The following is a 26,889-nucleotide window of genomic DNA, read 5'->3' as shown; positions in this document are numbered from 1 at the left end:
TTTTCAGGATAATATGCATTCATGAAGTGGTCCAGGAAACTAGTGATGGTCAAGAAATATGCCATAGCCAAGTTGGAAGTGAATATGAAAGATGATCATCTTGACTTGGTTACAGGAGGCCCTCTTGAGCAAAGATCGAAAGCCATGTCTATTTGTATGGTGATAGGTAGAGAATTATAAGTGATAAGTTGATGTGGATGGAAACCTGTATTGCTTAAAAGCAGCTATTATAAGAGTTCAAGTTTATGATGGCTGGTTTAAATTCTTTGGTTTCTTGCGTGAAGATTCTTAATAATGGCAGTCAAGAATGGCGGATTAGTGTCACAGTCAACATTAAAGACAGATACAAAAGACAGTGAGGAAGTCAGATATGCTGTCTAACTATTAATCTCTTGTTGCATGGATGAGGACAGAGATGTTTGTTTAGAAGTATTAGAGAAGATTTGACAATTTCAGAGGCAATTGATGTATTAGGTCCAGTATTGTAGTTTGTGATCATCTAATTCATGATATGCCAATGGTTATCCAAGTCAATATAATCACTTATTAATCAGCCACACTGCTAAACTCTAATTTCCAGAGTTATCAATTGTCATGATACTCTTCAGTTATGATGATGGGTAGCTAGCTTCTATATCTTCAAATAGAATATCAGTGACATCATATTCCATGATTTCTCAGTAGGAAGGAACTTTATTCTGTATATCATAGTAATTGACACATACAGACTATAACCATACCAAACATAAAGCACTACACTCACCTACAGCATAAGACATAAGCTCAAAAGACAACTAATTTCTAGAGAACAAGTACATCCATTAACGAAAAAATGATACTCAAAAGATGCGGAGTTATGAGGACTGAATTACCACTGTCAATAGCAGAATTACTTTCCACCCTCACAGATAAACTAGTTGAAACAAACAAGTGGTTCATAGCCATCACAAATGGATAAGGTAAACTAACTTCACTCTTTTCCATCTGCTGCACGAAGCGAGCCCAATTGAACAGGTGCTTGAGTCTGCACCACCTTGGACGTGCCGTAAATGGTCAAATCAACTCCCTGAGACTTCTCCTTTTCGATTTGTTCCTTGATCCAAAAGTATGTGAACCTCAGGCCATCCTGTGTTTAAAAATTGCTTCCAAATCAGTAAGTTATATATAGGCTCAATAAGCCAAAAGCATTGGATAGAAAGAAGATTTTGTAAGTTACCCTCAATTTCATTGTTGGCGCCCAACCAAGTTTCTCTTTAATTAGGGTGTTGTCAGAGTTACGGCCACGGACACCCTCTGGACCAGGAATGTGATGGATAGGCAGATTCTTGTTCTCAAAGCTGAGAATTATTTCAGCCATCTCATTCATGCTAACCATTTCATCACTACCAATGTTTACCGGCTCTCTGAAATCTGACTTTGTCAATCTGAAAGGCATACAGAAGATACAGATTGTAAGGAAACGAGAATTTCTACTTGAGAATTAAAGCTTTGTTGAAATCATGAAACTATACTTGGTCTGAAGAATTCATTGTATATCAGAAAATGTGAAACTTGATCAAGATTACTAGGATTACCAGAATCAGCAAGCATTCATTTCTTTTAGTTTTTGAAATTAATGCTGTGATTAAGAATTACTAATAGCAACAGTTTACCTGAGGACACCTTCCACACACTCATCGATGAAAGTGAAGGATCGAGTCTGCAATCCATCTCCCCACATCTCAAATTTATCAGTAGAAGTGAGAACCTTCCTACAGAAAGCAGCAGGTGCCTTCTCCCTTCCACCTACAGACCAAAATCAATAAATCAATCGCTTATATGTTGAAGAAGTACACCTACTTATTCTCTCTATAATTAGCTTTGCAAGTTACCTTTCCATGTTCCAAAGGGGCCATAAATGTTATGGAAACGCCCAACTCGACACTCAATGCCAAAGTCCTTGGTGTAGTGCTTGCACAATTCCTCTGTTGCAAGCTTCTCCAAACCATAAGCATCTTGAGGCTACATACAGTAATAACATATAGTTGACACTAAGTTGAACTGCAAGGTCAATTAGATACAAGAAAAGGAGTTGATTTTTTTGAGAATAACAAACCTCTGCAGGCCAAGCATCTGATTCCTTCAAGCTCACATTAGTCTCCAGCTGCTTGAATTCAGGGTAGATACATGCACTGGAGGCATAAAAAAACCTGCAGGCCAGAAGCACCACGATCATTAACTTCTATGTGTTAGGAAATAACCAAGCAGATTTTAATTGACTGAAGAAATAATTAAAAAGCAAAGGATAACATTTTTATACCATCTTTGGTTATTTTTTCATTCGTATTATGCATCTTAATTATCAAAAGTGATATCTGTGCAACTCAATATATTTCTTACATATCAAAAATAACTTTGTAAAGCAGCATTTTGTCATTACTTAAGTGAAATTAGCCTCCTACCTATTTACAATTATTAGTAATTGATTTGTCTTACATATTCTGTTTTCATCTCGAGGAAAGTGCATCTCATCCTATTCATTCTTGGCATTTAAGACAATCAGGATACTCCAAATTTTAGGGCCCAAGAGTTCCATAAAACTAGACTCATTGCTGCTGGCTAAAGGACTTACTTTCAATGTGCGGTCCAAAGAAATGTTATTTTTTTTAAAATAAGATTTTTTGAACGAATGAAACAGGCCCTACTTTCTTAGTACAACAAGTGAGCTCGTTGGAAATTATTTACATAAAGGTAGTTCTGCAGTCAATGTCCACTAGCTAATAAATCATAGTAAGATTTTATTTCAAGAATTTGCAATATACCTGAAAGGAAACAAAGCTAGAAAGTGCTTATAGTGATTAAGAAGCTGCAAACCTTTTCACACCATTAATCCTTGCAGCTTCAAGCATGTTGAAGCTGATCATAGTATTGTTGTACATGATCACTGAATGGTTGGACTGAATAAAGCCCATCCCTCCCATATCAGCAGCAAGATTGAAAACATGGTCTACACCGGTAGTCACCTTCAAGCAATTGTCCATGACTCTCAGATCGACAAGGTGGAATTCATGGCAGAACATATCTTCTGTCATGTGCTCATTCTTCTTCCAGTCAGAGGCAATGACATAGTGCCCCTCACTCTTCAAACGCCGTGCAATATGGGAGGCAATGAAACCACCAGCTCCGGTAATGGAGATCCGCAGTTTCTCGGAAGGCCAGTATGGCTCCCGCTCCAACTCTGCATAGGTGTACTCACCATAGGTGGTTCCATCTTGTCCAGTGCTCCCCATTCTGCAATTTTCATGAATACATGAAATTAAAGTTGGTGCTAAATCTCATATTATATCTAATCTAGTACTAGATGGTAATTATGTACCACATTTATTATGATCAAACGAAGCAGCAAAAATACATTCTGCGTCAAGGATTCAGAACACTGAGCTAAAATCGAAGGCAATGTTAAAGTGTGACTTATTCAACACTGAGACCCAACATTTAAGGCCTGCCAACTGACCATCAATACTCCGCTAAACTGAATAGAACATAACTTTCACCATATATAGAATTGGTAGAGCAGGATCTATAGTTAAAACAAATACGACAAATCTTAAGTTTTCATGCAGTTAATCATATCGTTCTGCTGAAAGTATAGCTCATGGATTACTTACAGCCTATATACGAAAGAGTCCACTAATCAGATCTACCATAAAATGAAAATCGATAGATCACAACTACTCAAAACAAATCAGATAGACCTCCTGATGAGAAAAGACCCAACCACCAACTGAAACACGCAACTTGACTGAATTTTCTGCAAACTTTAGATACAATTTAACATGTGAAAGTGAAATTTCCTATATGAAAACACCATGAACTTGCTGATGAACCACACAAAAGATCATGTCAGCATTATGTTGGAAATTTCTGGAAGCAGTAAAGATTATCAATACAATCAGAGTAACTTATATAAGCTAGATTCGTAACACACGAGCTGCCACAACAGAGTTTGCAGAGCAAAACAAATAAAAAAAGTTGGAAAATAGGGAGGGGAAAATATATCATTTTCTTGCAATAGCTTCATCAACTCGACGGAGATCGAAAGAGGATACCTCCAACCATGTAAACATTCAAAGAGATCTAAATGAAGGCACATCCCATATAGCAAATTCAGTCCTTTTCACCATTTTTTACTGTTCCTCTAACCATTTCAAAATTTGGATCTTTTTAAGTATTTCCAAAAGAAAACCCAGCTACCAGCATCTATTTGTTCGACCTCAACTCAACAAATCAACGCAACCCAAAACGAAATCTAAACCAAAAAAACACAAAATCCTTCGAGCTTCGTTACCTCTTTAGCTCGCAGTCCTCAGAGTCGCCAAGGGGAAGAAGGAAGAGAAGTCTGCACAGAGATAACGGTGCCTCGACGAGCTCCTCACCTTCCTCGTTATATAGAGATGAGAAGCTTATCTTGGAAAATAATTACATAAACGCTTTTCCACCTTCGAATTTTTATTCATTTAATTTTCTCTTTTTATTTTTTTATTTTTTTTGGGGTTCTCTTCGGTGCTTTCATTTCCCTCACGTTTTCTAACCTATTACAAAGCGGGCACCAATCACACCATTTCGTGACCCGGAAAATTTTAACCCCACGAGTTTTATGTGGACCGGATCCCGTGCAGCCCCCTGTTGGTGAAAGTCGAGGCATTACGGGCTACTAAGTGGCTTCTGTAGTGAATTTACGCTTCGATGGACTGCATAGGATCCGCTCGTCTAAGCGGGTCCCACTGGTTCAGGACGCTAAGAGTAAGCGTGGCTCCGGATCCGACACCGGATCTATCTACGAGAAAATTGTCTACCGTATTTTTGAGCGGTAACTTGTAAACTGTACCGGGGGGGTCAAATAATACATAATACGGTCAAGATCTGGCTGCGCCACGTGGTGGTCCCGCCCCTTAGAAAAGCTTTTTCGAACCGATGTCCCTCTCGTGGGAGAGCTCGTTGGAACTTTCCTCGCCATATAAAATAGGAAATATAAGAATAAAACGTGATAAATATACGCCGTTCGTTTGGATGATGGACGTTTCCTGATGGGAACTATGTAGATCGGACGGTTGGGAAAAGGCAGGGATCCAGTGGGGAACGTTAAATTGTATGAATCTGGTACATCAGGGTACTGCGCCTGCGGGTGCATCGTGGCAAGTAACGGGAACGGGATAGACTAATTTCCTGCAATTGTAGCTGCAGATGATTTGCTCCTGAGAAGGACGGGGGTTGGTAGTCTGGGCTTGGATTCTTAACAACTCTACATATCATTGATTCAAAAAAAATAAAAAAAAATAAAAAAATCTTAACAGCTCCACGTACCTCAAACTACAACCTCAACAATTATTGTAAACAAAAAAATATTTAATAGTTTGTTAGTTTCGCTTAATGGCTCACTTACGCGGTAAATTTGGAGGAGCAAATTAAGGAGGTGATAACTTAGAGCGATATTTAAACAGTATTTAGTTCAAAGTAATAGCTTGGTGAGACTTAAAACTATGACTCGGTGAGACATAATTACCCTTATATTTTTTATAAAAAATTAGCCTTTTTTCCAATATATGTAAGAAAAACACAAAATGAGGATTTGAATTTGGACAGTCATGGAGATAACTCTCTAGCTGTTTTGTCTTTGCATCGTAATTCACAAATAAGTGGTTGGATTCTTTCGTCTTGGGGGAACAAAATGTCTGCAAGCCTGAATCTGATTGTTGAATTTGATACAGTACAGTACAGTACAGTCACGCTGTTTGGCACTTTTGATCGTATGATGTATTGCTAATTATCCGACTGCAGGAAATTCCTGTATCTGGGCCCGCAGATAATCAATCTGTAACCTTGTCTTCCATCTAATTGGCCGTAAAAAAAAAATTAAAAAAAATATTAGAGCAACCAAGGACAAATTAAGATTGGGTGAGGGATTGGTGGATCTATCTTTTTATTAAGATTAATTTAAAATAAAATTCTTTAGCAAATCAAATGCGATGCCTTGTTTGTTTACTATTTTGTTAAGCAAAAGTAGTAGGAAAAGGTGGAGGGGGTTGTTGGAAGGAATATTATAATTATAATTATATTCTATTTTTCATGCCTAGATTTTCTCTGTGTGTGATATTTTAATCTAATACAAGTCAACAGAGACCTTAATGCATTTATGTATTACATAAAATACGATATAATGACCTTCATTCCTTATATAATTAAACTGGTGAATCGAGTAGTAGCCATGTTAAGCCATTTAATGAAAGGAATCAGATCAATTTAGGAACTGGATGTAATCAAAATCGTCATAGATTGACTTGTGCAAGATCCACTGATGATATCGTATTCTCATCTCATAAATGGATGTACTTAACTTGTGCAAATAATGACATTTTTTTTAGAAGAAATATGTAGACCAATAGATATTTTATTAAGTTTTAAATAAATAATTATAATTTGATACACGAGATTGTAAGGAAATATAGGGTGACACTCTAAAAAATAAGTCTTACACTTAGTTGAATACATACAGAATTATAATAAAGTAAAATATTAACTAAATAACAAAAAGACTCAGTTCTCGTGCAAAGAAAAGAGCGAAGCAAATAGAGCGACAACTATAGAAGCAACCCTCGCTTTTTGGCAATATTAGTGGCACATACAGAAGTGCAATAAGAGACTAAATAGAAAAGTGCAAGCGAAAGAGGGTCGACGTCTTGTGGCTCCATCAAGCCTATAGTATATTCAATGCCACAAATCTGTAATATATTGTAAAATAACAGCAAAACTTACTAAAGCATATATTTACACAAGATGATATCTAATGATGGTTGATTAAGGGATTACAATTCAAATGGGCATTTCGCTGAACATCTTACAGGAACTACCAATATCAAGTGATAATTTAGCAGGAGTATAGACAATGAAGCTATCATGATCAATATCATCATGCAAAAGACAAAGGCTAACGAGGAAGAAAAAGAAAAATAGAGAAGGAAATAAGAAATATCGCGCGCAAGAGTATAAAGAGCATTTCCAAGCCCCAAAAACTACTTTAACTAGGAAAGAAGAGAGGCTAAAAGCTACCACCAGTGGACAACAGAAGCCCTTAGAAAGATGAAGAGAGAATATTGCTACTTGTCTTTTATTACAAAATATCCTATACGGTGGTGTGCATTAGCAAAGTTTAAAAAATAATAATTCATATAGTAGGAGGTGGTGGTTAGTATTATGCCATATCTTTGATTACAAATTTGTCACATAAACAATTCTACTTATCATATCATTTAAAAGTACGTCAATAAGTATCTAAAACAATTAAAAATAAAAATAAAAGAATCTACTACTGCACGTTATTTGGCGTCATGTATCATGCTTGGCCCACTACAGAGACTTTAGGCCTTGTTTGCTTCTAATCTCGAGGATGGCAAGTATTAGTATATTCTCTTCTCTTTTGATGCTTAACGTGGGAATTAACGTTTTAAACGAATGCCACAGCTCTGCTTTCAAATGACAGTATAATTTAACTGACATACTAAAATTAGGGCATGCAAAAATAAATTAATCTTTTGAAAGATGCTAAATGTAAATCCGGAATTAATTAAGTAGGACATTTTTTTAAATTGCAGCTTAATTAGAACTTAGAAGCTCGTCGTCGACGATGTTAAAAGGGTCTAAACTCTAATTAAAATTTCTTCTCTACTGATCTTAATGAAATACCAGCCTACGAGAAATTCCCTAAAAAATAATTATATTTTGTTATGCAATACCAAAATCTGAGGCCCAAGTAATATATGGGCCAGTCAAGCAATAGGGCCCATTATGCCAGTGTGTCACTAGGCCCAAGTTTTGAGGCCAGAATAATTAAGCAAGCTTCGTCCTAATACTAGTATAATTATTCTAAATTTTTATGCTAGAATAAGAGAGCTTATAAATATTAATATAAGTTATTTTACTGTTTAGTTATATACTAATATAGTATATCATAATTATACTTATGTGACCTAAAATTGAAATGATAGTTTAGTAAATGGCTAAAATATATTTTAGAATGATTGGATAAGAAGAAGAAGGAACATGAGAGATAAGAAGAGATTGAAATGATGGTTGCAATTAATACTAAGTTATTATAACTTGTTATGCATTAGGAGGTTTTATTCTCGGGAATGTTCGTATAAATTGATTGAAATGTTGCAAGTCAAACAATGGATATAAATGAGATCCAATTATCCAAAATCAACTACATCACAAGGAGCATGTCTGTCAGAGTTTGGTGTCAGAGAGAACATTACACAGTTGTAGACATAGACCAAGGGAGAAGAACGACGAATAAACTAAAAGGTTCTTCTTTTTTTTCTTTTTTTTTTTGCATACATATCTACGATTTCAAAGTATTATTCTTTATTCCGTTGTTCAGATTTCAGAACATGGTCTATCATAAATGTTCCTTATAATGTATTCATCCCTACACACCAAATGGGTTTTTTTTTTTCAAAATATCATGGATTAGTTACCATATTATTATTGTTTTTATAAGAAAGATGAAATATTCCATTAGATTACAAGTCCAAGTCTGCCAAAGTAAGCTGATGTGCTTTCTTATTCAGTAATAGTTAAAGCCTTCGTGTTTGAAAATTGTGTTCTTTTTCTTTCTACACCTTCTACTATATCATACGTATAAGCATATCCCACTCAGGTTTAATCAGAGGGTTGATATAATTCATTCTTCAGTTTAGCCAGCAATTTTTTTGTGTGATTTGGATAGTTTTGAATCTCCAAACTCTTGCATCAAAAAGAAATTATCTCTTTGGAGAAATCGCATGATAAAGAAAAGAATATGATCAATATACTCCTCTTTAGTAGAGCATAGAACACGAACTGAGTTACCAATAACTTCCTTTATTATCATAATGTCCTTTATATGTAACCTTGAGTGAGAAGAGCAAACCACAAGAGTTTCTTCACCTTTACAAGACTCCTTAGTCTCCAAATGAAATATATATATATATATATATCGATCATATTCTGACATAGAAATAGTCCTTTTATATATTTCCTGGATCAAAGACATTTAGTTTGAAAATTTTAATATAACTATTCCAAATAATTACCTCCTAGATTAAAATCCATGGCTCCACCGCTGCTCTGAATCGTCCGACTTTAAATTTGAAAACAAAAATGAGGTCGTTATAACGAATCAACATTCGAGACATCTCGTTTTACAGCACAAAGGAATGGCTATGGTTCAGCTGTGATACTGTATCCTAAGAAAGACCCCCTAATCGTGAAGTGCCACTCTCCACGCATGCACGCATTCATTCCTCTCTCTTTAAATATTACTTACTACCTTCCTCTTTTTAGTTGCAACTCTTCTGACGACCATAATGATAATGGTGACGAAGAAGACGGCCATGGCCACGCCCATGCCGATGTGGTTTCCTATCCCACGTTAATGTCGTTGTATCAAAAAAAGTTATTGTGTTTAATTTTTTATTTGTTTTAATTAACAGTGGATAGTAAATTTTTTTTATTGCGAGCTTTGATTGCTCACGCTCAAATTCTAAAACACCAAGTATACAAATTTTTTGTTTTCAACGCATTTAGTTAGAATCTTTTGATTCTTTCAGACCATAATTTTCAGAGTACATAGTTGCCACCACAAACTTTCATATTGTCCTAATAATTATTAACTTTTTTAAATATTATAATTGTTATTCAGTATTTTTTTATTTTTTAGAATTGTTTAATATTTAACTGCTAGAATATTTCTATTAGATTATTATTAAAGTTACTAAATACATATAAATAACTAAAATACCCTTATTTCTTGATGTTTAAATTATAATTTTTTTTATGGATGATTTGTGTCTCGCATAGAAAAAGAATATTTTTCATTGTGCTATGATATTGAGTATAATATATATTGGATAGCTTTCAAGCCATTTTAAACAATTAATGCAAAACGCAATATAATATTTTTTTAATCCAAATTGAAATTATAATTATAATAGTTAGATTTAACTAACAAAATAATATTTTGAAAGAACACAATAATTTCAGTAGCAATTGTTTAATTTTTAACAGCTAGAATATTTCTATTAGATTATTACTAAAGTTACTAAATACATATAAATAACTAAAATATCCTTATTTCTTAAATTTCAAATTATAATTTTTTATGGATGATTGGTGTCTCGAAAAAGATATTTTTCATTGTGATATTGAGTATAATATTGTATAGCTTTCAATCCATTTTAAACAATTTATGCAGACGCAAAATAATTTTTTTAATCCAAATTGAAATTATAATTATATAGTTAGTATTTAACTACCAAATAATATTTTTTAAAAGAACACAATAATTTTGGTAACAATTATGATATTTTGAATAATGTAATGGTAATTATAATATTTTGAAAGTTTTCAATGACAATTATATAAAAATTCATAGTTTTTAATATAATATTCCTAACAAATTATTAGTAAAATTAACAAATACTTGTAAATGACTAAAACACTCATCTTTCTTTAAGTGTAAATATTATTTATTAACATTTTTTTTTTTTGCATAAAAGAATATACTTTTCATTATACTATGATATTGGGTAAAATATTAATAGCTTCAAAATTATCTTAGATAACTTATGGAATGACATAATAATATTTTTTTTAATTTAAATTCATTTTTAATCATAATTGTTTTGATTTAACTAGCAGAAATGATAGTTTTAAAAGAACACAGTGATCTCGATGAAATTATAATACAACAGTAATTAGGATACTTTGATAGTTTTTAGTCATAATTATGTAAAAAATCTCTTAAAAATTTATCTTGGTTGACAAAAGGAGGAACAGGAAGAGGTCGTTATGAAGGACATGTGAGACATCTATTTCCTGCCCAAAGGAGCAATTATATGTTACATGTGATTTTGTATCCCGAGGAGGCCCCCCACATGAAAATGTCATTCTTGATGCATGCATTCCTCTTTACTACCACCTTCCTCTTTCAGTTACATGTCTTCGATGACAGTAAACTCCGTGTGGATGTGGATATGGATGTGGATATGATCGTGTTTTAGTTACCAATTTAAGACTATTATATTGGGTGGATAGTAAATATTTATTGTGGTCTCTCAAATTCTACTAGCATGATTATAGCTGTTAGATGCATGCGATCAATGCATTGGTGTATAATGTCCAATGGTTGTTCTTATGACTTGCGGAGATCGATCAGCCCCATAACGAAGCCACACCCTCAATTTTATATTGTCAATTCAATTCCGATATTAGGTTAGATACATTGAAAAGTTAGAAAAATATATTTAAAATATTCTACATTTTGTCCTTGTTAATATCATATGAATATTTATCAATCATACGACCCATTGAAATGACAATACTTAGCAATTTTTAAAAAGTAAAAAATTAAATATCTTTCTTATTTAACCTTATATTTTGGTTTCATCTTCATGTTTTACTTATTCTTTGAAAAACTTACAATATTAAAATTATTTTACATCTATAATTAATTTAACATTAATGTGTTTGTGAGTTATTAAAAATAAAAAAATATAATGATCGAATGATAAATATTCATAAATAATAAGAGCAAAACATTAGGTGTTTCTAATAAATTTCACACACACACACACACACACACACACACACATATATATATATATATATATATATATATATATATATATTCTTTTTTTAATGTTTTTGAGGTACATCCTATATAAATATGTATGCTAGGATAAAGAAAGCGATCTATTAACTAGCTAAGACTTAACTACATTTGTATGAAATGGACCACTTGGGGTTTTAATGGATGCCAACCTTAATATAAATATGAGGCAACTGAAACATATATATCAAGCGTATACAGCTCAAACATTTCACAATCCAAACATTAACCAGATAGTTACATATCCCTACATATCCTAATTGGGAAGACTTACAAATCTCAGCTCACCTTCATAATTACTAGGACGGCAATAGTTGACAAAAGATCGATCATCCCTTCCTCATACTTATAGTTTTGATTGATTTGGACTTCGATCTATGTATCTAGCTGGAAACCTATTGTGCACCAGTAGGATAATCTTAAACGCCACCCCGTTGACTCTTTTGGTAGGTTTGGACAAGCTTCATGCCCATCATTTTACCCATGCAATTGAGGTTATCAATTTATATATGTATATGGTCATGAATCTAGTACGTGCATGCATGATCCAAATAATAATAAGGAAAAAAGAAACCATAGTTTACATCCTAGATTTTTCATGAATTTATTGTTCAGGTTTTACATTTTTCAGTATTTACATTTGAGTCTCATGTATCATTTCATTACAAATGTAAGATAGTCGATCTATAGTACAACCATGTGGATGACACTTATGACAATCCATATGCCATGTAGAATGGCATCCCCCCCTCACAGAGATCACCACATTTGTAGTAATAACTTACATCCAAAGAGAGGAAATTTTATTAATTAAATTGCATTCTATACCATTATTTTTTGCTTGAAGTATAGATTTCACGCAGAAATGGACTTATCAAACCTAAATCAACTGCCAATAGGATATAACTCAAATTCGAATCTTTAACGGCATCGATATTTAGTTGGATATTATTAAATTCTCATTTCTCTTAAGAAAAGATAAAAGTAAACAAATTATATCCATTGATCTTTGGTCCTGGACGGCTAAATCGGTTGGAAGAATTTATCTCACCAACAACTCCCAATTCTACTCAGTAAAGGTATACATGTCTCCTAAGAGTCACTTGCATATCCTACAAACCTACTTGCTGGTTTATTTAAGTTAAATCATAGATACAAGTTGATGCATGAAATGGAACCCCATGCATCCACAACTGCATGATTGTTACAAGATTATTGTAGGTATGTACGTAGCTTGTTTTGTTAATTGTACATTAATCCTACAACTAATATTCTTGATCAAATTGGCTAGCTAGCTAGCTCTTTTTAATGATCGTGTTAAGACTTGATTGCATTGACTACTTAGCGAAAATTTTGGTTGTCATAACAACAACATGCTACAGTGGCATTCAATAATGTCTTTGTGTCTTCATTCAATTCTCTCTCTCTCTCTGCTGAATTCCAAAACTTTATCCCCCTATAAATTCATACCCTCTCCCCTCCTCTCTCTTCACGAACTCACCATTACTTCCCCCTCTTACTTGTCTCCTTTGAAGAAATACAATCATCTTTGCAATATTCTGAGTTGTTAATTAGTTGTAATCTTGTAGATAGGCCAGCTGCCACCATGGCAGAGAATGGAAGGTATTCTTGGGAGAATAGACTCTTCAAAACACTCAACATAGCCAAAGCTAACTACATGAAGCTCCTCTACCACCACTTCATCTCCTACCTTCCTCACCTCTTCCTCGCCACTCTCCTCATGCTACTCCTTCCACGCCTCTCGGCGCTAACCCTAGCCGACGTCGACGAGCTGTGGAGCCAGACGCAGCTCAAGACCTCCACAGTCATCATCACTTCGACTCTCTTAGCTCTCTTGGCCACTCTCTACGTCGCAAATCGCCCCCGCCCGGTCTACTTGGTCGACATGGCCGGTTACAAGCCGAGCAGTAATCACCAGGCTTCGCGCCACACCGTGCTGAAGCAGTTTGAGAGCACTGGAACACTGGGCGAAGAGAGCATGGAGTTCCAGAGGAAGATACTAGAGAGATCGGGGATCGGGGATGCCACGTACTTCCCCGCGTGTTTACTTAGTAGGCCGATAAAGCCGTGCCTGGCGACGGCTAGGGAGGAGTCGGAGACCGTCGTGTTCGGCCTCGTCGACGAGATATTGCGAAAGACTGGTGTGCAAGCCAAGGATATAGGCGTGCTGGTGGTAAATTGTAGCCTCTTCAACCCTACGCCCTCGTTTACCGCCATGATCGTCCACCGCTATAAACTCAGGGGGAATGTCATCACCTACAACCTTGGTGGCATGGGCTGCAGTGCTGGAGTCATTGCCATAGACCTTGCAAAAAACCTTCTTCAGGTTCGTATATAGTAGTAGTAGATCATCTTACACATACATACATACATATAAATACTTATTTCTATTAGTATATTCAGTGCATATATATATAAATACGTTATATATGCATGAGGTAGTGAGTATAAGATGATGATGATGTAGTAGTAGTAGTAGTAGTAATAGTAGTAGTAGTAGTGTGTTAAGTATAAATAATATGATAGAATATATAATTAATTGCCTCGATATGCAATCAGTTATTCACTATACGTACTAGCAGTACCATTTGTGCAGTCTCTGCTTTGGATCCACTTGCTTGAGTTAATGCCTACAGCGCTTGTTATCAATGCGCCTCTCCAGAATTAAGAAGAAGAAAAAGATCACAATCACTTAACTAGGATTGTTTTTCGTTTACATTCTCTAACTTGCTTAAATTAAGGCTATTATTATGCCTTTAGCTTGTCGCAATCGATCTTTAATTGTCTCCGCGTATAGAGGCCTCTTTAGACAACAACTATAGAAGGACGGACCCTCTTAAAACTTTAGCCACCCCGAATTGGACGAACTCAGAACTCGGTCCCTTCTCCCGGATCCCCTACAAGTGGCTGCTCCACAACCTTGGATGCAACCCCGAAGCACCAAGGCCGGCCACTGTGGGCCCCATGCATGCATTCTGCTTTGCACCATGGAGGGGATCAAGAAGAGCTAGACAGGGGACAGACCCATGAGGCCATGGCTCAGTGTGACCTTACATGCAATACTGACGATGAGGGCGATGGGCTAGCTTTGCAGTAGTTTGGGGGGGGGGGGGGAGTAATTGTCGGTAGGTGGAAGTTAAAATTTTCCTCATGTCGTGTTCAAAATATTTGGATGCATGGGAGATTGGGAGATGCAACACTTGGATCAGAGAATCTCCGTCAATATATTATTAAAGTTTTACTACACCCACCAACCAACCCAACCAAAGTGGTAGCTATATATATATAGGGGAAGGTTTACAGTTTAGAGAAACGGAGAGAAGCCAAGCATGCACTATGCATCATCATCTGTAGTTGTTCAATTTCATCTATGTCTCACTTTATCATGCATGGTAGAAGATTAATGGGGCCCCACCACCACCCCCACCATGGTGGATTAAAGCCTTGGACCAGACGAGTTATGTCAATTTAAGTGTTTGAGCCTTCTTTTGACTAGGACAAGTCTCTACTGCACTTACTGGGCCTTCAGTTAAGGCAGGCAGGCAGCAGCCTTATGCACATGGAATTCCATCATATGCATTAATTCATGGAGGAGTTCATCCTTGCATCTTAATTACTGGCAGCAGGCAGGAAGCCATGCTAATACCTACAATAATGAAAACATATATATTAGATCGAATAATATGTTTTGTTAATAAGAAGGGATGATCTTTATATACCAATTAAACGATATAGTACAGTGAGCAAAAGAATATTTTGATTTGGCTCACCTACCTCTACTTGTTGTTGTTTATGAATTTATTAATTACTCACTGTACAAGATATGAAACTCAAAGGTGGGTTTAGCTGGAATCCAGTTGGAATACATCATGCATTCACAATCATAATCACAATCTCCAACTTAAAGTTAATTATCCAACTCAAATTGATTGATAGGTACATCCAAATAGCTATGCGTTGGTGATCAGTACGGAGAACATCACCCTAAATGGCTACTTCGGCAATAGCCGGTCAATGTTGGTCTCCAACAGCCTATTCCGGATGGGCGGCGCCGCCATCCTCCTCTCGAACCGCCGCGCCGACCGCCGCCGCGCCAAGTACCGGCTAATCCACACCGTCCGGATCCACCGGGGCGCCGACGACCGGAACTACACGTGCGTCACCCAGGAGGAGGACGACGACGGCAAGGTCGGGATCGCCCTGTCGAAGGACCTGATGGCCGTCGCCGGGGAGGCCTTGAAGGCCAACATAACAACCCTCGGTCCGCTCGTCCTTCCGATGTCGGAGCAGCTCCTCTTCCTGGCCACCATCGTCCTCAGGAAGATCTTCAAACTTAACGTGAAGGCGTACATCCCGGACTTCAAACTGGCATTCGAGCACTTCTGCATCCACGCCGGTGGCCGCGGTGTTCTGGACGAGTTAGAGAAGAACCTGAAGCTCAGTCCATGGCACATGGAGCCGTCCAGGATGACGCTGTATAGATTCGGCAACACTTCGAGCAGCTCGTTGTGGTACGAGTTAGCCTACTGCGAGGCCAAGGGACGGATCAAGAAAGGTGACAGAGTGTGGCAAATCGCATTTGGGTCGGGATTCAAGTGCAACAGTGCAGTCTGGGAGGCACTGAGGACTGTGGATGAGGTGAAGGAGAACCCGTGGATTGATGAGATTGATAAGTTTCCTGTTCATGTGCCTAAGGTGGTGCCGATTGCTCCTTGATTTTTAATTTTTCTTTCTTTCTTTTTTCTTTTTTAAGTCTACGGTGGTGTCCATTTCCAGGGTTATATTTGATTTAATTAGCACTACTATATATTTTGTAGCCCTTCTTGAGGCACGCAGTTGAATGGATGTTAATTCCTCATATAAGTTTATAATCGATATAAAATTGCATATGTTTGTTTTTGTTGATCCTTAAATAGATCACTGTTGTGGATCTAGATCTAAGAATATTTAAAAGCCAGTGCATTATGGAAGCAATATCTTCTCTATGGGCCCTTTCACAATCTTATCTTTTGGTAATGTGGGACATAGATGATAAGTTCAAAATTTGAGGTGGCAACCAAACATTTATCCTTAATCCGGGGATGTCCGAGAGTACATAAATAGGTTGCACAGTGTTTTATATCCATCACTATCAACTGTTGTGAGTTTTAATGCATCTTTAATTATCAGGGGGGGTGAGTTCTTAGGATGCCTGTATCCTTGGCAATTTTATCTTTAATTACTGGCCAGTATGCATTGAAGGTAAAAAAAAAAAATGTTATAAATATGAGGGCCATGATCACATCTGAACAAGGTTCGAAGAGTACATTTGATAATTAGTTTGATCAAGAAGAAGGAAAAGGAACTGGTCCTGTGTCTCCTAAAAGGACTATATGGAAAGAAGGAGATTGTCTCCAGATTTAATTGTAGAATTAACTCTCAAGTTGGTACCTTGGTAGCAAATATTCGTACTATAGGAGTCGTATCTTATACCCCCAGCGTTTATATATGTAAAAATTGCACAGTAAGATGTGCATATACTTAACACAAATAATAGAGCCAATTTTTTTTTAACAGAATTAGCTTCATATTTTTCCAATCCGTTTAAATCATTTAGGCTTTGTCGACTATGATTGAAATATGAATAACAATTTATATTTATTATTATAGAAATAAGAAATTTATTTTATGAATAATATTTTTATGTTTATTAGAATTCTAAAATAAGGATATAATAATTATATTTAATATAATATAAAATTAAAAAAATAGACTTAATGTGTGTGAATATAAAGTAAATTGATGAGATGGATATTAATGTGTTACGAACCGGCCTAATCCGATCCGTAACGGTTCTGGACTCGATGAAGCTCATAATTTCCAAAGGGATCTGCGAATCTAACCAATGGATACTTCAAAATTTTGGATATCTTGTTGCTCTTGGAGAGATCTTTCCAAAGAATCCAAGATCACAGGATTCAGACGGTTAGATCTCAAGATATCGACCAAACAATGGCCGAAGGTTAATTAGATCTTAGCTTGATAAGCCAGCAATCACTAGATAAATGCTAGATTTAGTTCTTGGTGTGAAGGAGGAGAAGTTGTTGTAGAAGAGGGGGGGTTAGAAGCTCGAAGATGCCGACCAAAGACTTAGACGATAGAAGAAGGGAGGTGGGAGAGAGCGCCAATGGCTTGAGACAAGTAGAGAAGGAGATAAAGGTCAAATCCAATTCAATTATCCAAGATCATTCCAATTAGGGTTTCCTCCACATATTTATAGAAGCTCACTTTAAAGATTCATCAACTGAGTTAAACAACTCTAACAAACCCTAACAAAACTCACACTTGTGTCGCTGTACGTTTGAACGTGCTCGATCACGTTTGAACGCGAAATTTCTGTTCTCTGTTGATGCGAACGTATGCATGCGTTCGAACGACCGCGTTCGAACGGCCCGATTCCGTTCGAATGAACAATTTGCGTTCACTATTTTTGCAAACGTGTGCAGGCGTTCGCATCCCTGTTCGAGCGCGATCCCTGCATTCGAACGCACCTCAGCAAAAATATTTTTATTGATTTTAGCAAACTCAACTAGATAAATAGATTCAACCCAATGAACCTGATGCCACAAGTGGAGCCAATATGGATTGAATCTTATCATAATGATAAATTGGTAATTTACTTAGTGTGTGTCATAAGATATAATTTTGATGAATAACATTTGTATTATAAAATAAGACTATTATAATATATAGTTATTATTTGAAATAAGAGGTTGTATTTCAAAATAAATAAAATAAATTATTCCTAAAATAAAAGGAGGCTTAAAAAAATTATTTTATACATATTTAATATTTAAATTATTTAATAAAAAGGATCGTGTTTGTGCCTCCTTAGGTTGGCGAGACATAACCAGCTTAAACCCACCTAATTTGACATAATTGCCAACCCTATAATAACTTCTAGCAATTCATAGTACCAAATATGAAATCAATTGCTGCTTAAGAATTAATTCCATATTGATTAAAGTTGTTCAATAAAATGGGTCATGTTTTGTGAGGATATTGATTGATTACCACCCTTATAATAATTTCTTAGCGGTCTACCCATATAACTCATTTAATTAGCAGATCGCTTTCGTATTTAATATTTTACGCGGTTTTATAGAATTGATGGTGTTCGTGAATTGACCCGATTATAAACCGACCAAACCTTTAACGAATCTAAACCAACTTGATTGCCAACCCTAAACGTGTTGGCAGCCTATTATTTGTTGCCAAATTAATTATGTGCAGCAGTGGAAAATGAGTAAAAATAAATAAATAAATAAATAAATAAATACCCTGTTTCTAAGAAAAAAAAAATACTTTGACAACCTATTATAGGATGCTAAATACCTAAATTATGAAAATTAATGGTTGCAAAGGATTCGTTTCCATACATAAGCAGATTTTAGCGGTGTGATTGTAATTGCGACCCAATTTTGGGAGTTGGGTGGGTGGGTATCCATTTGTGAACTAGGAAGTAACAAATTTGACTCAAACTCGGAGTAAATTTGTTGCTGGCAAGTTGTTTGGTTATTAATGGCTTGACTCGGTGACTCAAGTCAATCTATTTTAACGACTTAGTACTTTATTAGCTTGGCGGTACAGCTTAACAGCATGACTACTTAGAACGATGGCTTGATAGTGTTTATCTCGGAGCATTAAGTCAGCATCGCAATAGAGGATTAAACCTCACTCCAACTCATATCTAAACTTTAGACTCTTAAATGATATTAAAAAATAATAAAAAAAAGAAAAGAAAAAGAAGCTTGGTGAAATACTTACATCCAAATACACGTGCTCCTCACGTGAGTAGAACCCACGTTGTTTTCACTTGACATGTTAGTCAATATTTATACATAATATACATGAATTAACCCAGTATTTTCACAAATAAAATAAACTAAATAGAGTCAAGCCTCAAAATACATATCAATACACCTCATCATGACAAATGCTCATGCATAGGCTACAATTCATATAACTTATTTTACAATACTAAATTAAATAAAAAAATATAATAAAATATTCATCAGCTCATCGAGACTCGGAATCATCTACTAATCTGAAAAATGTTTCTATCAAAAGATGGTGAGAATAAAGCTCAGTAAGTATACATCTCTACAGTCTAAAAATATAATAGAGAATGATGTCACATGGTACATATGTATACCAACATTATCATAGTAATACGTCCATGCAACATAATCATATCAATAGTTCACATGTATTAATAAAAGAATACATGATATGTAACATTTAAACTATTAAATTATTTATATCAAGCTCACACTGAATAATAGTCATAATTATTATGACATGCTCAAAGAACTATCCGCCACATAATAAGCATAGGCTCACACGTGATCTCAAACATCGAGGAAGGATAGACCTCTAGATGTGATGCCGCCCATACATGTCTAATGATGTTGTATATGACTAGTGTCTGTAGTCATCAGATTAAGGACCCTACTCATAAGCCTATATTATTGCACATGATAAAATTATTGCATATAGCAGAATTATCACTCATAGCAAAACCAAGAGCACATTATTCATAGATGCCCCAATCCGCGTCATCGGGTACTGTTAGGTCTATGACCCTTACCTCTCAATCATAATTTCAAATCACCTAGTGTCTAGTCGTTGTACTAGACAATGTTATGACTACTTAAACTGGCATACACGGTGTCTGATAGTTCCCTCCTGACCTCACGACTCCGGCATTGACCGATATAAATATAGGTAATAAAGATACACTCTGCTGCCCCATAATCATGGGCTAAGCAGGTAAACGGGCACTACTGAGATGAAACTTAACTACATGGTAATACGTGCAAGTAGTGCAATGATTAATATTATCAAACATAAAGCATGCACATTGAAGATATCATCATAAAAATGCTTCAATAGTCATGAATAACTATAAAGTAGTAAATTAAATACAATTATGACGAACAATGAATAGATATTTATCTATGCATAATATAAATGCGATAAACTTATAAAGTAAACATCACTTCAATATTATACTATTCCTAGACTACAGAGAATTTACTTGCGTGACATCGCTTCTAAGTTAATAAACTATAATTGCGTTACAAATTATTCTTGCACGATAATGAATCTACCTCGATAAGAAAAATAATATTCATAAGCACAAACCTACCTAAATTGATTAATTAATTAACTCACAATTAGCTATTACGGGTTTGGGTATGTTCACCTAAGAATCCTTATATTTATTAATCGGGTAGAGTTGGCATATTAATTATGACGGTCTGACGCAGTGCTAAGGGTTATTAATACAATTATCATAATGATCACTATTCTCCTGATAATTGTCGATTGAAAGTAAATTAAAATATAATGCATTAATTATCTTACTTATTGAATATTAAAGCATATTTAATATGATTATCATTTATTAATATTAATTTATAAAAATTATTAAAACTAACCAAAACTATCCTCTAAAGATGATTAATAATTGAGGCTCAAATTGACAAGAATAAATAAATAAAATGATTTAAAGTAAACTGAAACAGATTATAGGGTAATTAATCTAGTTGGGCTAGCTCAAAGACCAAAGATCCCCAATGCAACTAAGCCTAAAAGTCACTTGGGCTGGGCAGCAGGCTCGGATAAGTTCAATTATTTGTCTAGTCAAAATAACTATTAAGAATATTAAACCTAATAGTTATTATAAATAATTGATTTTAATAAAATATTATTCACAATTACTACAGTTCATGATCTCTAATATTCTAAACAAATGAATTACCATTGCTTGAGAATTAAATTTATATAACTCAATTTAATAAAGTCAAATTTAACAAAATAATTAAGAAAATTAAAACAAAACTAAACTCAACTAATTGGTTGACCCAAAGCCCAAATAAAAGGATAGGTTGTGGGCTGCCCACAGCCCACCACCATCAACTCTCGGGTTGGGCATGGTCCAACCCGCGCTTGCTTGTTGTCCAAGCTCAAAAGGAGGGGGTTTGTTCCAACCCAAACCCCACCCCCTTCGTTTTCTTCCCATCTTACCCGATGGTGTCATGGAGAAACGAAAAAGAAAAACCTCTATTAATGGAGATGTCAATCCACCCACGACTAGGTGAATGTGTCTCGAAAACCCCACAATAAGATAGAAGATGGCAAGGAGGATAATTTGGGGTTGGCGCGGAGAGGCACGAGGCACAAGTCGGTCTGATTTCTTGCAAAACTAAGAGATAAAAAAATTAGGAGAAAATATTAAATATTTTATTAAACCTAAATTACTCATACCTGGTTAAAGAGGACGCTCCGACGAGTCATTTCATAGGGTCAACGTCCTCCGACTATGCTTTGGTGTGACAGGAATTAAAAGGGGATAGCCGGTCTAGTCACGAGAGAGAAAAGAGAGAAAAATAGAAAAAAGTGAGAAGAAGAGAGGTAAAGGGAGAATGTGAGGGAGTGGGGAAGTGGGGCATGTGCCCCTCGGGTGTTCAAGATTTGTTTTTTTAAATCTTACGATGAGATGTTACACTTGGTTATGCCTAGTTTACTCAAGTTTGGCTCAAAATTAATTTTAGAGTCAAAGTAATCAAGCTTGGATGTTTAGTTTAATTCTAACACTTGATAAGTATTATAAGCCTATTTTAAAGAAAATCTAATTCAAACTTGAATATAACTTTAATCAAATTTGAATTGGATCTTAGATGGATTATATTTTCTAAAATTAAATCAAACATGTGACAAAATTAAATCTTATTTACTATATATATATATATATATATATATAGAGAGAGTCTTATTTGAACAATTGAATCTAATCGAGTGAGCTTATGCTTAAGCTTAGCTTGAAATTAAATTTGAGCCTAATTCATTTGATCAAGCTTAAATAATTTTAAATATAAGCTGAGCTTGATCGGGACAAGCTCGATCAATCTTGAATAATAACTGGACTCAAGTTTGGACAAGGTCTAGTCTAGTCCAATTCTACTATAGTTTTGAGTTAGGTCCGAGCTTACACCGAGTCCAATTCAAGCCCTAAGTCAGTCCAGCCATATCTATATTTTGGTGGGTCGCAAGTTAGTAAAGCTATATCTATTTAAGGTCACAGATTGAATCAAATTAGAAATAAAATAAAAGTTTTAAGTAGAACTATCTAATAAAAATTAAATATTTAGAAATTGAAAATTTTAAACCGACGTGTGTATTCCTATTGGATGGTTGACGGGCCAAAATCTACGGGCTCGAGTCGGACCGAGGTTTAAATACCCCGATTTGAGCTAAGCCCAATAGGCTTCCGGGTAACGGATCGAGCCCAAAATAAGTCAGGGCCAGATTTCAACCCGAAATCGTATGCTGAGTTCACACGTCACAGTGCAATTTTGGTTGTAAGAAAAAAAATGAGAAAAAAAAAATAAAGTTCGATCGAAATGTCTCTTAATAAACAATATACAATAATACAACCCATTACTTTTCTCAAGAACAGAACTAAAAAAAAAATAGAACCCACTAAGAGGTATATATATATATATATGTATATAGTACGTAATACCATACAACGCGATCGAACTAATTAAATAAATGAACTCCTTCGGATCATCTAAGTGGCAATGGTTTCCACCTTAGGGACATGCACGGGAAACTTATGGATCTCCCCCATCCACGGGTTCTTCTTCTCCTTGTTCGGATTTATAGTCCTCAGCGCCTTCCAAACCGCACTATTGCACTTAAACCCGGATCCGAAAGCGATCTGCCACATCCGATCCCCGCTCCGAATCCTTCCCTTTGCCTCCGTGTACGCCAGCTCGTACCAAAGCGAGCTGCTGGAAGTGTTGCCGAATCTATAAAGCGTCATCCTCGACGGCTCCATGTGCCACTCGCTCAGCTCCAAGTTCTTCTCGAGCTCGTCCAGCACCGCTCGCCCGCCTGCGTGTATGCAGAAGTGTTCGAACGCCATCTTGAAGTCGGGGATGTAGGGCCTGAGGCTTCGGAGTCTGAAGACCTTCCTGGCGAATAGGGTGGCGAGGAAGAGGAGTTGCTCGGAGAGGGGGAGGACTAAGGGGCCGAGGGTCGTGATGTTGGCCCTCAAGGCTTGGCCGGCGATGGCCATGAGGTCCTTGGAGAGGAGACGCCGACGCGGCCGGTGGGGTCCTCTTCTTGGAAGATGCAGGAGTAGGCGCGGTCGTCGGCGCCCTTGTGGGTGCGGACGGTGTGGAGGAGGTGGTACTTGGAGCGCCGGCGGTCGGAGGGGCGGTTGGTGAGGAGGACGGCGGCGCCGCCCATGCGGAAGATGCAGTTGGAGACCAGCATGGAGCGGTTGTTGCCCCAGTACCAGTTCAGGGTGATGTTCTCCATGCTAACTACCAACGCGTACGAGTTCCGGTGCACCTGAGAGGGGTTAATTAAAGGAATTATTATAAGTGATTTCATAGTAATTAGTTTTATTACACTTCAAAAGTTATTAGTATATTAGTGGGAGGCCTGGCCCAAGTTTTCCAGCCCACCTAGCCCACAGACTCTTATCAATTTTTTAATTTTTTTTAAAAGTGTTAATTTAATGGCACGAATATTTGGGAAGACATAAACTATAGATGATAAAATTAAATTAGTTATCTTGTGGATTCTATAATATTTCATGTTTGTTATGGAAATATTGGATAAAACTAGGAGTCTGAATCGAATATTATTTCCCTTGTACTAGTAATGATAAGTTTAGAGATTTAGATATAGAATTAACAATCTCAATTACCTAAAAATTTATTTTTATTTTTCAATTTTATTTTTATTCAAAGTATTGCTGTATTGAAAAGTTTGTTTTTATCTATTACCTTTTACTAATATGCATTTACATTTTTATATTAACTTTATTTTATAAATTTAATAATTTTAATTCTAATTATTTTGAATTGATCATGTTTGATTTTACTAATAAATATATTTTTAAATAAATATTTAATAATAGTTTTTTAACTACTATATGTTAAAAAAATTATTTTAACTATAAAAGTTCAAAAATAAATAAAATAGATATAATTTAAGTTTGAGATATTCAACATTAGTTTAAGATAATAATCAATGTTAGAATAATAATATCATTTCATCTAATTATCCTATCCATTGTCCTGTATACAGTGAAGTAAAATTTGAAGACCTGATTAGTAACCCCAAGTTATATATTATTCCAATTTATCACTCATTGTCTCATCTTGCAATCAAACGAAACCTATATATATATATATATATATATTTGTAATTAGGAATTAATCCATGGCACTCGAGAGTTAGAAATGCTAACCTGGAGGAGTTGCTTGGCGAGGTCGATAGAGATGAGGCCAGCACTGCATCCCATGCCTCCAAGGTTATAGCTAATCACATTCCCCCTGAGCTTGTAGTGATTCACGACCATCGCCGACAGCGACGGCGTCGGATTGAACAAGCTGCAATTCACCACCAATATATCAATATCCTTCGCCTTCACCCCCGTCTTCTCCAAGAGTTCATCGATGGCCCCGAACATGACCGTCTCCGCCTCCTTCCTCGCCTCCGCCATGCACGGGTTCGGTGGCACGTTCAGCACCGCTTCCGGGAAGTACGTTGACTGCCCCAGCCCCGACCGCTCCAAAATCTTCTGCTGGAACGCCAAGTTCTCCTCCGTGAACGAGCCGGCGAGCTTCGATCTCCCCATGAAGATCTCCCGCGTCACGATCCGCTCGTCCGCCGGCTTGTAACAGGCGAAGTCGAGGAGGTAAACGGCGCGAGGTAATTTCATGAAATAGACGGTGAGGAAAAACGAGAGTGCGGCACCGCTGGTGACGACGGCGATCGAGTTCAGCCAAAGTTGGTCGTATAAACTATTCAAGTCCTCGACGGTGAGGCGCGACAAAGGGGCGGCGCTTACAGCGAGGAGAGGGAGGAGAAGGAGGTACATGGCGTTGGAGATGAGGTAGTGATACCCAAGCTTGACATACTTCATCTTTACGGATTGGTTGTGAGAAGTAGTAGTAGTAGTAGTACTAGTAGTCGTAGGAGCAGCAGCAGTAGTGTGATCCCTTGACATGGTATCAATGTTAAGAGGAGGAAGGAGAGAAGAAGAGAAGAGAGGATATATTAGATGGTGAGAGATATATTGGCATTGAAGGGGAGATATATAGTTGGGAGAGGATAAATTAATTAATTATAGAAATTGAGGAGAGGAGAGGAGAGGAGAGGAGATGGGGTTGGAAGAAGGATGCAACTACCCCAACGAAACCTTTTAATGGGAGTATGCGTTTTGGAGTCAAGGAGGTAGCATTGAAGTTGCCAGGCCGTGGAAGTAGCAGGTCATTGCACCACAAGGAACCCAACTCGTGCTTTGACTCTTTTATTTATGGCTGATTTTCCGGATCGTCTGCAATCTTAGGGTGAATGATATTTGATACGACCATCGGGTGATTTGGCCAACACTAAGTAACGGGAGGCTGGTACCTCGCTAATTAATGTGATGCAGGAAATTCTCGCAGTCTGGGACTGCAGACAATCCGCTGCAAGTGGTGAAAATTGACCACAGATTTTCTAGAAGGTTTGCGGGATCTTTAACTCCTGATAGAGGAATTGAATATTAGCCCAGTGGCCGCTGGGCGCTGGAACAAGTAATTAGGGTTATAACTTGTCAACTAAACTAAGAGGCTACGGCTTTGAATCCTTGCCTTTCTTTCTTTTTTCTTGTTCAATAAAAAAAAAATTGGGTTAAAACAAAAAAGGTGTAATAATTTTGGCCGTTTGGGGGTACAGTGTCTAACATAAAACCCTGACGACTAGCTCTACCCTGGTTAGCTGCCCAGTCAATAGCGAGAAAAGTTAAGTGTCTCACGGCTCATTTTACTGAAATTATTGATGCAATTGTCTAACTAGTTATCATAAATATTTAGCCTATAATCTAGGGAAGAAAAACTATAGTGCAGTAACCAAAAGAAACAGAGAAAAAAAAAACATGGATCCTCTAAATATGAAGGAAAAAAAATATATTTTCAATAGTTTACAAGAAACACACACCTTTTTATTTTTATTTTTTCTCATAAGATTTAGCTAGGCAGTCTTTAATGAGATTGATTTTCTAGTTACCCCACAGAAGATATATGCAGCAATGTTGTCAGTTGTCATGAGATATGAGATGTTTATTTTCATGG

At 36.3% G+C, this 26,889-nt stretch overlaps 3 protein-coding genes across 3 annotated transcripts; 1 reads left to right on the top strand and 2 right to left on the bottom strand.

Moving 5' to 3' along the window:
* Positions 1 to 673: 673 nt before the first annotated feature.
* Positions 674 to 4,636, bottom strand: LOC140786059 (GDP-mannose 3,5-epimerase 2-like). The gene is made up of 7 exons (XM_073134230.1): positions 4,328 to 4,636; positions 2,854 to 3,270; positions 2,096 to 2,189; positions 1,872 to 2,001; positions 1,653 to 1,785; positions 1,217 to 1,424; positions 674 to 1,126 (listed from the first exon to the last, which is right to left on the bottom strand). Exons 2-7 carry the CDS (start codon positions 3,267 to 3,269, stop codon positions 971 to 973), a joined length of 1,137 nt encoding a protein of 378 aa, XP_072990331.1. The 5' UTR covers position 3,270; positions 4,328 to 4,636; the 3' UTR covers positions 674 to 970.
* Positions 4,637 to 13,174: 8,538 nt separating this feature from the next.
* LOC140787471 (3-ketoacyl-CoA synthase 11-like) lies at positions 13,175 to 16,620 on the top strand. The gene is made up of 2 exons (XM_073136396.1): positions 13,175 to 14,033; positions 15,644 to 16,620. Exons 1-2 carry the CDS (start codon positions 13,293 to 13,295, stop codon positions 16,421 to 16,423), a joined length of 1,521 nt encoding a protein of 506 aa, XP_072992497.1. The 5' UTR covers positions 13,175 to 13,292; the 3' UTR covers positions 16,424 to 16,620.
* A 6,519-nt stretch (positions 16,621 to 23,139) lies between these two features.
* Positions 23,140 to 25,924, bottom strand: LOC140787397 (3-ketoacyl-CoA synthase 20-like). Its single transcript, XM_073136294.1, is given in 3 exon segments — positions 23,140 to 23,851; positions 23,854 to 24,112; positions 25,020 to 25,924. Coding segments are annotated over 3 exon segments (1,548 nt in total). The 5' UTR covers positions 25,782 to 25,924; the 3' UTR covers positions 23,140 to 23,324.
* Between the last annotated feature and the right edge of the window lie 965 nt (positions 25,925 to 26,889).

This window comes from Typha latifolia, chromosome 4, assembly GCF_019914945.1.
Source record: "Typha latifolia isolate L0001 chromosome 4, TyphaL0001v2, whole genome shotgun sequence".
NCBI lineage: Eukaryota > Viridiplantae > Streptophyta > Magnoliopsida > Poales > Typhaceae > Typha > Typha latifolia.
This window is presented reverse-complemented; position numbering and strand designations above follow the sequence as displayed.

Coding starts and splice junctions, on each gene's coding strand:
- LOC140786059 (XM_073134230.1), bottom strand. CDS start 3,269: ATGGGGAGCACTGGACAAGATGGAACCACCTATGGTGAGTACACCTAT. Junction 2,190..2,853: donor AGGATTAATGGTGTGAAAAG/GTTTGCAGCTTC, acceptor TCTGGCCTGCAG/GTTTTTTTATGCCTCCAGTG. Junction 2,002..2,095: donor CAGATGCTTGGCCTGCAGAG/GTTTGTTATTCT, acceptor TACTGTATGTAG/CCTCAAGATGCTTATGGTTT.
- LOC140787471 (XM_073136396.1), top strand. CDS start 13,293: ATGGCAGAGAATGGAAGGTATTCTTGGGAGAATAGACTCTTCAAAACA. Junction 14,034..15,643: donor TTGCAAAAAACCTTCTTCAG/GTTCGTATATAG, acceptor ATTGATTGATAG/GTACATCCAAATAGCTATGC.